The sequence below is a fragment of the Pseudopipra pipra genome, chromosome 25, assembly GCF_036250125.1.
Source record: "Pseudopipra pipra isolate bDixPip1 chromosome 25, bDixPip1.hap1, whole genome shotgun sequence".
NCBI classification, from domain to species: Eukaryota; Metazoa; Chordata; class Aves; order Passeriformes; family Pipridae; genus Pseudopipra; species Pseudopipra pipra.
Genome location: NC_087573.1, coordinates 5,031,067 through 5,042,373, shown reverse-complemented (window position 1 = coordinate 5,042,373; position 11,307 = coordinate 5,031,067). Strand labels below are relative to the sequence as shown.

The 11,307-nt window shown below is 59.7% G+C and overlaps 1 protein-coding gene across 1 annotated transcript; it reads right to left on the bottom strand.

Moving 5' to 3' along the window:
* Positions 1-174: 174 nt before the first annotated feature.
* On the bottom strand, positions 175-5,518 carry GPR37L1 (G protein-coupled receptor 37 like 1). Its single transcript, XM_064636104.1, has 2 exons — positions 4,677-5,518; positions 175-1,460 (listed from the first exon to the last, which is right to left on the bottom strand). The coding sequence occupies exons 1-2, from the start codon at positions 5,358-5,360 to the stop codon at positions 651-653; spliced, it is 1,494 nt and encodes a 497-aa protein (XP_064492174.1). The 5' UTR covers positions 5,361-5,518; the 3' UTR covers positions 175-650.
* Positions 5,519-11,307: the final 5,789 nt, after the last annotated feature.

Genomic DNA, 11,307 nt, shown 5'->3' with positions numbered 1-11,307 from the left:
GGGCCTTTCCCCACCTCCTCTAGCTGCTGCCTGCCCTGGCAGAGCTTCTTCCCTGCCCTCATGCCCCCTTAGCTGTTCATGCCCACCCCAGAGCCCCCCAGGTTTAGGGAAGAGCCATCCAAGGGGCTGCGGGGGCTCAGCCCGGCAGTGCCGGCGGCTGCAGCTGCGATGTGCTCTAGGTTACTGGTTTATTGAGCTCATACAGGGCACGGCTTGGATCCATGGGATACAGTCACTGGGACCTTCTCCTACTGTGGAGGGGCTGGCAGGAGGGGAGGGGACAGGACGAGGGCAGTTTGTGTTTGCTGTGTCCTCTGCGAGCCACCGTGGCCACCCTCCGTGGTTTCAGATGGGACCTTTCCGGCACAATTCCATCTCCAGAGCAGCAACCCCACAGAGCCCAGCTGGGCAGCCGGGACGGGAGGGTGCTGATGTCCTCACTGGCCTTTGGGCAGAGGCAAGAAGGTCACCGATGTAGCCACAGGGTTTCAAGCTCCACCTGCCCAATGCTGGGTTTGGAGCCCACGACACAGCCCCCTGAGCCGTCTCTTCTGCTTATTCCACAATCCAGACACGGGCACTAATGGCAAAACAATGTTTGGTCTTGGGAGGAGGTGGTGGAACGATCTCTACAGCTCCCCGGTGGCACTTTAGCATGGGGTGCCGAGGGCCAGGAGCGGGGGGGGTGTCTCCCGGGGCTTGTCGAAGAAGATGGAGGAGGACATCTCGGTTTTGAGCTTGCTGTCGGCACTGCCCTCGCTGGAGGCGGTGTCGGGGCCGCAGCCCTCGCAGCAGCAGCAGCAGCAGTCCATGAAGGCCTGGCCCAGGGGACGACAGAGGCACAAGAGCAGGACGGGTGTCACCGAGCACTTGAAGAACAGGAAGAACTGGTTGATGAGGTTGAGTAGGTCCAAGGTCTGCTTGGACATGTCGGGGGACATGTAGGCCACCACGATGTTGCAGACGTTCTCGGGGGTGGTGCAGAGCCCGTAGATGACGGTCAGGGCGATGATGGTGCAGTTGAGGTGACTCTCGCACTGGCCGTGCTTGGTGCCCCGGCACTCGCCCTTCTCGGTGCCGCGGATGCGGCGGGTCACCAGCTGGCAGCTGATGGTGAAGAGGATGGGCAGGCAGAAGTAGCAGCCGAAGTACCACCACATCCGAGCGTTCTGGTAGGTGAGCACCAGCGAGTAGACAGACTCGGGCAGGTTGGACGAGGGCTTCATGGTGCAGTACTCCGTCACCACACCGTTCACGGGTGACGTGTCCTGCGCCAGCTGCCAGAGCAGGATCTCTGGCACCGACAGTGTCATGGAGCCCACCCAGATGACAGCCAGCTTGGCAATGATGGACTGGCACTGCTCGATGGGCCGGGTGCTGGCCTGGGGGCTGGTGGCTGCATGGAACCTGTCGATGCCCAGGGCGCAGAGGCTGAAGGTGGTGACTCCCAGCGACGATACCTGGCGAGGGAGGAGGCAGCACAGGTGAGCCCTGCTGCAGGGACATCACCAGGAGGTTGGCTCTACCAGGCTTGTGGCAAACCCCTGGCTACCTAAGACCATAAGACCACAAGACCTCCTCCAAGGTTGCAGAGATGTCACAGCCTGTGGCTGCATCCCAGGGTTAGAGCCACTTTTCTGTGACTCTTGAAATGACAGTGGATCAACATGTCCCCTGACCCACAGTCCTTGCCTAGCTCCCTTCTCTGCAGAAGGGAGAAGCTTTGCTGGATGTTTGTCTGTCCATCCAGCCAGAGTGGGAACAACACGATTGTCCCTCAGGCTCTTCCTCTATTCTGGATAGCTCTTGCAGAGGAAAAGCAGGGACCATCACACCCACCAGCACCTTCCCAGGGTTCTCAAGGCCCCCCCATGCTGGCTCGTCCCTGCCCTGCTCTCCTCAGACAGGCCAAGGGAGTTGAAGGCGCCGTTGTCCCAAATCAGCTTGGGGCAATTTCCGCTGCATTGAGAATGGCAGGAAAAACATCCCCTTTGCCAAAGGAGGAGGCCAAAGGAGGCAGGGGAATCACTGTGGCTCTGGGAGGACTGGCCAGGCACCGAGGGTCACGATCAGCGTTCCCAGTCCCAGCCCCAGAGCTGGGAGCCAAGTCCCACAGCCCTTGGCCAGGATGATGGCAGAGTCACATGCTGGTGCCCCTCGTGCTGTGGCCATTCCTGGCCTCACGAAGCCATCAAACATCACCCTGTGCTGAAAGACCTTCCCAGCACTCAGGAAACATCCCAAGGCTCCACGTGGTGCCTGGGGAGCAGCCCAGAACACTGCCTCCTTGGCCCCCCAGCTTTTCCTGGGTCCTGGGCTGGTCCCTCCAGCAGCTGCTGACCAGGGTGATGCCAGCACTGAGCAGCACTGTTGGTTTTGTATAGCAGCATCTTCCCAGACACAGCATCAGGGCACCAGAGCAGCACCAACATCCTGTGCCCAGCACCAGCATCCTGCACTCAGAACCACCTCCCAGCATGTCCCGGCTCCTCTGCCCAAAGCCCAAAGCCACCCTGGGCACCCAGTACCCTGCTCTGCCCCACAGCCAGCACCCAGCACACTGGCCCAGTTCCCTCACTCTTGGTGCTGCTGTGCTGCTGCCTCCTCCCTCTACACCCTTCCACAGGCTCTTCTGTCTCTCCTGGTCCCCTTGGTCCTGCAGAGCATAGGATGCTCTCCAGTGCCCTGGCAGGGATGTAGGATGCTGACCAGTGCCACTGGTCAACCCAAGCATATCCCTGCACATGGGCTGTCCCCAGGAGCCCATGGAACCAGCTGTGCTCCCAAAACCTGTCTCTGTGCCCACTCACAGGGCACTGGACAGCTACACAGTGAGGCCAGGAGGTCCAATTCTCACAGTGTCTGTCCAGTGGCCTCAGCCACTCAAGGTGGACATGAACCATTGGCCTGCAGACAGGTCCCCCTCTCATGGCTGACCCTTTGCCAGGGATTTGGCTTTGTTGTTCCTGTGGCTCCCTGCAGCTGAGTCCCAGGTGAAGACCTGGAGCCCCTTTCTGCCCGTGCTTTGAGGGGCAGGAGGGCAGCACAGGGCTGGGTTCTGGGGGGCTGAGCAGGAGTAGCCCCCCCACCAGGACCGTGCTTCCCAGTTTGTGCCATGCTCATCCTTCCGCAGCACCAGCATCCCATCATTCCTGTCCCTTCCTGCCTCCTCCAGCACCAAGCTGTCCCAGGAGCACCCCGGTGCTGCTGAATCCCTGTGCCCACTGGTGCCATCCCCAGGGTTCTCCCGCAGGGACAGGGAGCCCGTGAGCAGCTCATGGCAGATCCTCCTCAGGACTGGGGTCTGCTTTGGGGGTATCACCCTTCCCTTCCCGTCCTTCCCCAGAGCACTGAGCCTGCTTGGGCAAATTCCTGCCCCTCTCTGAGGGGCCCAGCTGCAGTGATGGAGGCCTGTGGTGGAGGACAAGGATGGGGCAAACACTCCATTTAATGAGAGGCTGGGCTGGGCTTTGGAAAGGGGCAGCTCCTGCCTGCTGGGCAGGGACATAGTGAAGCAGGGGGGCTGCACAGCTCCCCCAGCAAACACCACATCCACGTGCTGGGATGTGCTGTGCAGATTTGGGGCTGTGCCCAACGAGACACACAGGGTGCAGGTCCATCACCCTGCACCCAGAGGCCTCAGTGGCATTGGTGGCATCCCCCACTAGGGCTGTGCATTGCCAGGGACCCTGTGCACAGCCAGGGACCTCTGTGCCACTGCAGATCCTGCACAAAGGCACTGGGGCACAGGGGGGTGACTGTCCCATTGCCAGCAGGGCACGGAGCAGCTGGGGGCCCTGAACACTGGGGTGGATGCTCCATGGGACAGGCAGGTCCTGAACCCTCTCTAGTCTGACCAAGCCTGAGAGGGTCTCCAGCGACCTGACACTGTCTTTGAGCAGTTCCAGATGTTTGCACCCTTTGATAAATGTTGACCCCACAGAACAAGCACAGGCAGGTTGGATCTGTCTGTCCCATAAGGGCACAGAGGGGCACAGCTGGACCCCAGGCTCCCCTGAGGATGGGAGATATCCACAGCGAGGGTTTGTTTCCAGCGCAAGAGCAGGATCATTCCAAATCCTGCCATCTGAGGCAGCTTTGCTCATTCTGCCGTGTTCTGTCACCCCAGTCCCTGTGGCCTTCTCAGTGGGTGCCTGGCTCTCCCCAAGCGTGGCCAGCCTGTCATGCATGAGGCTTGAGGACAAACACAGATCTCAGGTCCCAAACCTAATTCCTGGGCTGTCCCACCCCAGTGCTGCCCAGCTGCACCCTCCTGCCCCAGAGCCATCCTCAACAGCCCACAGTGGGCAGTTTCTGGGCCAGCACACTGTGAGGTTGAGCCCCCAGGCTTGGGGGAGTCAAGCTGGGACTGGGACAGACAAATGGAGGGACCCTGCGGACAGAAGTGCCCATGCTGGCTGGACAACAGAGGGTCTAATGGGCTCCTCCCAGCCCTGGCAGAGCTGGTGCTGGCTGCAGAGCCTGAGGAATGGCCTGGGACAGAGGCAAAGGGAAGGTCACTATTGGGACTGTCCCTTGGCTCCTTGCTGTTCCTCACCATGGGGGTCTCTGGCGCACAGTCCCTGTGCCAGGCCACCAGCACAGACTGCCCCAGAGCAGGAGGGAAGAGAGGAGCTGAGTCCTTGATCCCTCCAGGGCCCTGTGCAGCCCCTTACCTCCATGAAGGGCACAATGCGACAGGACACGTCCCCCAGCAGCCTCCTCTTGGTGATCTCGTTGAAGATGACCACAGGCAGGCAGAAGAAGAGGATGAGGAAGTCCCAGAAAGCCAGGCTGGCCAGGATGGAGTTCCAGGCACTCTTCATGTAGTAGTTGTGCCACACGATGCACATCACGGAGAGATTTCCGATGATGCCCACGGCAAAGACGATGAGGGACAGGAACATCACGGCGTAGGCGCTGTAGGAGCTCTCGGTCACCGGGTACAAGGGGTTGTGGATTTGCAGCCGCTTGTCGGACACGGTGGTGAGGTTGGCTCGGGGCTCTAGCCTGTCCCTGTCCGTGGGGACCCCCGGTTGCTGCTCCGAGGGGTCTGTGCTGGATGGCAGCAGGGCCCTGGTCGGGTGCAGGCTGGCGGAGTTGAGGGGCCGCGGGAACTCCACCCGCACCCCCGGCACGTACTGCTGCACCGACTTGGAGTCCTCCTCCGTCCCCCGGCGCGGCCTCTCTCTCATCACCTGCACCTCCGGGATGTCCTGGGAGACCGTGGGCAGGGTCCTGCCTCCCTCCACACCCTGGCCACGGTGGGGGCTGCCGGTCCCAGCCCCGCTTCGCATCCCCGCGGCCCCCGGGGCCAGCAGCAGCAGCAGCAGGACGAGGAGAAGCGCCGGCGAAGGCATCGTGGTGCCCCCGCGATGGTCCCCGCACGCTCCGGGAGCGCGTGTGGCGGAGGCGGCGCAGCCCCGAGCGCGGCCCCCGGGGCTGCACGGGAGCTGTGTCCGGGCACAGCCGCTCGGTCCGGCTCCGGCCGCGGCTCTGGGCGCTCGGGGAGAGCTGGGCAGGATAAAGCGGCTGCGGGAGGGGAGCCGGGCCCTCTGCTGGTCACCCACCGCCCGGGAGATGGGACAGCGGCCAGGCTGGGCAGCTCCGCATCCCCCAGCATCCCCCTGCGTTCCCCAACACCCCTCTGACATCCCCAGACATTTTCCCAGCATCCCGCTGGCGTCCCTCCAGCATCGCCCAGCATCCACCGAACACCCCCAAACATCTTCCCAGCATCTCGACAAATCGCCCAGCATCCCTGAACATTCCCCAGCATCCTCCCAGCATCCACAAAAAATCCCGCAGTATCCCCAAAAAATCCCCCAGCATCCCAAAACATTCCCCAGCATCTCCCCAGCATTCCCCCAACATCCCTCAGGATCCCCCAAAAATCCCCCAGCATCCCCAAACATCCCTTCACATCTCCCCAGCATCCCTCAGCATCCCTCAACATCCCCCACATCCCCCAACACCTCCTGGCATCCCTCAGCATCCCCCAGTATCCCCCAAGCTCCTCTACTATTCCCCAGCACCCTCAGGCACCCCCAACATCCCTGCAGAACGAGCCAGACGAGGGATGCCCACGGCTTGGCACTGGGCATGGCCTGCTGAGCTCAGCTCTTCCCACAGGAGATCCTCCACTCTCTCCCTGGAGCAGGCGGCACTCAGGAGTCCTGAGGTCTGGCACTGGGCACCATGTGGCACATCCCCTGCACACTCAGCTTGGACTCAGGACACCCTCAAAAGGCTGAACCATCTCCCTGGGGCTGGAGGGGCATCAGGGCTGCCCCTGGCAAGAGGAAGGGCAGGTGGCCTCAGGTGATGCTTCTTGCCACACTGAGGGGTCAGATCTGATGGCCCAGCTCTCCAAAGGTTTGTTGCTGCTTTTCCTACTGCCTGATCCCTGTATCTCTGACTCCTCCCCAGACCCGTCCTGTCTCTCCCACACCCATCATCTTTCCCTGTTTCCATCTCCTCTCCACATATCCACCTCCTCTGCTGTGTCCTCATCTTCTGCTTCCCTACTTGTGATCCCTCCCTATGCTGTCACCCCTTCCCCTGTGGGACCAGGGGGACAGGGGGACACGCCCTGTGACATGCAGGCAGCCCCATGGGGATGGATGCCTGCAAGGCCTGGAGCTGTAGAGGTGCCCCACGCCCAAGGAGCTCAAGGAGTGTGTTTCTGTCCTGCACAGGGCAGCAGCAGGAGCAGGGGTGGGGATGCCTCACCCCTGGCAGCCAGTGAACACCAGCTTCCCCCTGTCTGGGACCCCACTGCCATTTCCTTCTGGCACTGTGCCTGCTCCTCCCCGAGCCACAAGGCACTCTGAGCTGATGTTCCAGAGCACTGGGGGACATGGGCCTCCTGCAGCATCACTGGGTACTGGGACAGCCAATGCCACCAGAGCCAGCACAGGAAACTGAGTCCCAGGGCTAAGACGTTCCTCCTTCCAGGTGTGTGTGTGTGTGGCCACAGCTGGCAGGACATTGCTGACAGGGGTTTCAGGGGGATGCAGGACATTGATGACAGGGTGGCATGCCCCCTGCTCTGCTCAAAGTCACATTGTACTCAGCTGGCACTTGGTGCTTGGTCACCACAGCTGGGCTGGAAGAAACTCTGATTGGGGCAGAAGGAGTCTCTGCTCCCAGATCAGCACAAACTCTTCATCACTCCTGCACTTGGAGCTGTTCCTCCACTGTGTGTGACAGTGAGGATCAGCCACGGCCACAGAGCCCACATGCTCTCCTTTCTCACACTGCTTCTGCAGCCAGGTGCTGCTCTCCAACTCTCAACAATGCTCTGGATTTTGAGCATCATTTGGAAACTTCCCATGAGAAAAGGAGGATTTTAGCTCTGGCTGGGTTCTGCAGGAGCAGACAGTGGCAATGCCTGAGGTCTGGCCTGGGGGCAGAGGCACCAGCGCCTCTTCAGTGATCACTGGTCTGATCTTGGCAGAGCCTGAGTGTGACAGAGGAAGAAGAGCTCAGCCTGAGCTCATTAACAGCCCGAGGATCCCACAGGGCTGCTGTGGGCTGGCAATGGCTTCAGGTGCACAGACTGCAGGGAATCTGTCCCACACCTAAAACGAGCCAAGTTTTTACTTAGTGGAGAACAAACCCCAGAAAGAGCTGAGCTGTGTCCAGTTTGAATGGGGCACAGTGCTGTGCCCAGGTACAGGGGTGCCAGCAGAGCCAGGGCATGGGCAGTTTAGACAGCTGAGCACTGCCAGTGATTTAACTAAGTCTGGTTAACTGAAGGATGGATAACTTGAACTTCCCCCTCAGTGAACTCCCAGTGCCAACCCCAGTTCCCTCTTCAAAGGCCAGGAAGGAGAAATGGTGGCATCAGTCCCCACGTTATGCTCAGAGAGTGATGCCACTGCACCTTGGTGAGGCTCAGGGGAAAACCACGCTGTGCCAGTGGCCAGGATGGGCAGCTTGGCAGCCCCAGCATACCCTGAACACCCTCCAACATCGCCCAGCATCCCCCAGCTTGCTAAGAGAGGCGCAAGCAGAGGGCAGGCAGGGCTTGGGGCAGGAGGGGGAGGTTGAGGTCTTCCCTCAGTGACCACATCAGCTCGGAGGAGGGAGCCCTTGGAGCACGGTCTGGGCAGGTGCTGGCAGCCAGGTGTTGTTCTGTAGCGAGCTGGAGCTATTTTTAGTCTCGTTTCATTTGCACAAGGGCCGGGTGTGCCAGGGAGCTGCCTGAAGACAACAGCAGAGTTCACTGGGGCAAGGTGACACTTCAGTGGCACGGGAGTGACCTCAGGCTGGTTCTGTAACCCACAGAATCACTGTCCAAGATGCCTCTCTGAGATGCTTCTCTTCCTTCCCTCGCTCTGTCCAGGGGCTCTCAGCCAGTGAGGGTCCCTGGCTGTCCCCAGACTGGGGCCAGACAGCCCCAGTGGCTATTTGGAAAATGCACATTTATCTTCTCCAGCTCAAATTCACAAATGGGTGAGACTGTTTCTGGGGAGATGAGTGTGTGTTTTGCAGGTCTGCAATCTGAGAGGTGCTTTGTCAGTGACCCAGGGGAGGTTCGTTCCTGCACTGCCCTTTCAGATATTTCATTCAACCATCTATGTTTTGGACAAGTCTGCATAAAAATCATACCCTACCTAAGACCTGCATCTGCCCACCTTGGGGCCCACAGGGATACCCCCTCAGTAACACATTCCAAACCCTCTGATAGAAGGGGGACAAGAGTCAGGAGCATTCCTGAGCCTGCACTGCACCACACCGTCTGCCCTATTCTGAAGCTTTTTAAAAGCTGTTGCCTTTTTTAAAGCTGTGCCTGGTCTCTCTGCCACTGCTCACTGGCTTGGGGATTTCTGGGGCAAAGGAGAATTGCTCCGTGCCATTTACTCCAATCCAAGCCCAGGGGAATGGCTGAGGTGGAGGAAACTTGAAGTCTGGGTGGTAATAAGGAGCCTGCAAGTGTGATGCCTGTTCTGAGAGGGACAGTGGGGTGGGAGGTCACCTGAGGAGACCTGGAACTGACTGTGTGCAGGATGAGGAGCATCTTTTCCAGGAGGTGAGAGCCCCAGTAATGCTGAGCTGTTTGCCTCAGGCTGGGAGGGCAGCAGGGCAGCAAGGACAAGCTGGCCTGTCCCCCACGGTGTGCACTGCCCTGACACCTTGGCACTGAGGCTCTGGCTCAGGCTCCTCTCTGCACGGCCATTGTGTTACAGAGCATCCTTACCCCGGGTTCTGGGGATGCCAGAGCCTCTGCTCTTGTCAGAAGCCTGTCCCTCATCAGGCCCCAACAGTGAGCACAGATCCAGCACAGCTCAGGTCTCCCAGAGCCCTGCAGGGCGAGACCCCCTGTACCAACAAACAGTGGGCAGTGACTGAGGGAGGGTTGTGCTCACATTCACTTTCACCCCTGGTTTGTCTCTGTTGATGAGAACATTTTCTTTCTTAAATCAGAATCAACGTCAGAACCCCGTGAGGCTCCAGCCTGCCTTCTGGCAAGCTTTGGTGAGCTCTCAGGGTGGCCACAAGCTCTCTCTGACAGCACAGAGCAGCAGAGGACACTGCTTCCAACCCCCCCCACCCCTGCCACTGTCCCTCACCCCGTGGCACCTCACAAGTCCCCTATTGCTGGAGAGACTCAGGGCATGCGAGACCCAAATACCCGATGGGAGGAGGAAAACGTTCCCTTTTGTTTCTACCAAACAGTCTGACTGCGGGAGCCAAGCAATAGCCAGGCTGGTACACGCCTGTTTGCCCGGGAAAGGAGAGAGAGGGCAGGGAGGGGACACGGTAAACACAGACGGCTGGTGCAGGAACCCAGAGCTCAGGCAGCTCTGCGGGTGGGGGGCACTGCCAAGGACTCCCCTGCACTGCTGTCTCCCCTGCTCCTGATACTCCCCTGGGACTTTCTAGCCCTCCCACTGGGGGCTGAGGCCAGCCCGGTGTCTGTGCCCACCCCAGCCCCCTGTCAGCAGCGTGTGTGGCTGAGCCTGCCCCACTCAGTCTGGGTGTTCCCATCAGTGTCCCAGTGGCACTGAACCTCCACCCTGCTGGGTTCCTCCAGGAGGGTGATGATAGAACCAGAGAGGGGGTCACAGGGGCTTCCTGCAGAGGCAAGGAGGGAGTCAGAGAAACTCACCCACTCCAGTCCCATTTTTTATGTCGTTGCTCCCCGGGGGGATGGTGTGTAATGGGAGTTGGGGATCTGGGGAGTGAAGCACCCTCGGGGTTTGACCAGCTGTTCCCAGCATACCGTGGTGCAGGCCAGGAGCCATGGCAGGCTCTGGAGCTGCAGTTTCCCCTCCCCTGCTCCCTGGAGCTCATGGGAAGCTGCTCCCATTTGACCATGCCACGCTGCACTGAGCTCACTGCTGCCAGCACTGCCAGAGTGAACCCACAGCCTGTGGCCTTCTTGATCTCCTGCAGGATGTCAGCTCTGCTCCCATGGGTGGGTTTCCCAGGGGTCACCGGTGCAAAGCATGACATGAACACTCAAACCCATTTTACAGTGGGAAAACCAAAATGACCAAAAAATGACAATGGGATTTCCCTCGAGCCACAGCAGGAGGTGAGTTCCTGGGGCTGCCTGGCAGGGACCAGCATGGGGACATCCAGGCACTCCGTGGGTCGGTGCCAGGGCACTGGATGCAGCCCTGGGTGTGCAGGGAAGCATTCTCAGCCCTGGGAGCAGGGGCTGTGCTTCTGTCTGCACTGGGGTGGTCACGTGTTCCAGGAGGAACTGAGAACCCACGGCAAGGTCAGCTTAGGGCAGAGGCAGTATTTTGCCATGGAACTAAATGAGAGATGTTCTGGAAGCAGCAAAAGGCCCTTGGGAGAGACCCTGAGCTCTCCCCTGTGGTGGAGCCCCCTTGGTAATTCACCCCCAAGTTCCCTGCAAATGCACGAGAAGTCACAAATGCAAAATGTGAGTCGGACCAAAACCACTCCTAAGTTCAGTGTAGAAAACAAACCATCCCCAAGTTCACCACCTTTATTTCAGGATGAGTATTTCTTCACTTAGCTCAATTCAGTCTCTCTTGCTGTAGCAACAGATCCTTCATTTTTCCCTACTGTGAGTAAACCTCATGCTCCCTTGCTGCTGTGTCCATCAAATGCTGTGGCCGGGGCTCTGATGTTGTGTGGAGTTTGGGTTTGGGTGATGGATGCATGGGGCCCCCTAAACCCTGGGGAATGCCATCCTGGTGAAGGTGATGGGTTCATCCCCCCCGTTTCCTAGCACCACTCTCGGGATGCTTTGCCATCCCTGCTGCTGTCAGTGAATCCCAGCTCCTCCTGCAGCTGTGGGAAACAACCTGTCCACAGAGCAGT

Bases quoted from the DNA above. Each gene is read 5' to 3' on its own strand.
- GPR37L1 (XM_064636104.1), bottom strand. From the start codon at position 5,360: ATGCCTTCGCCGGCGCTTCTCCTCGTCCTGCTGCTGCTGCTGCTGGCC. The intron at 1,461-4,676 runs GTAAGGGGCTGC...CTCCCTCGCCAG, and splicing joins GCATTGTGCCCTTCATGGAG to GTATCGTCGCTGGGAGTCAC.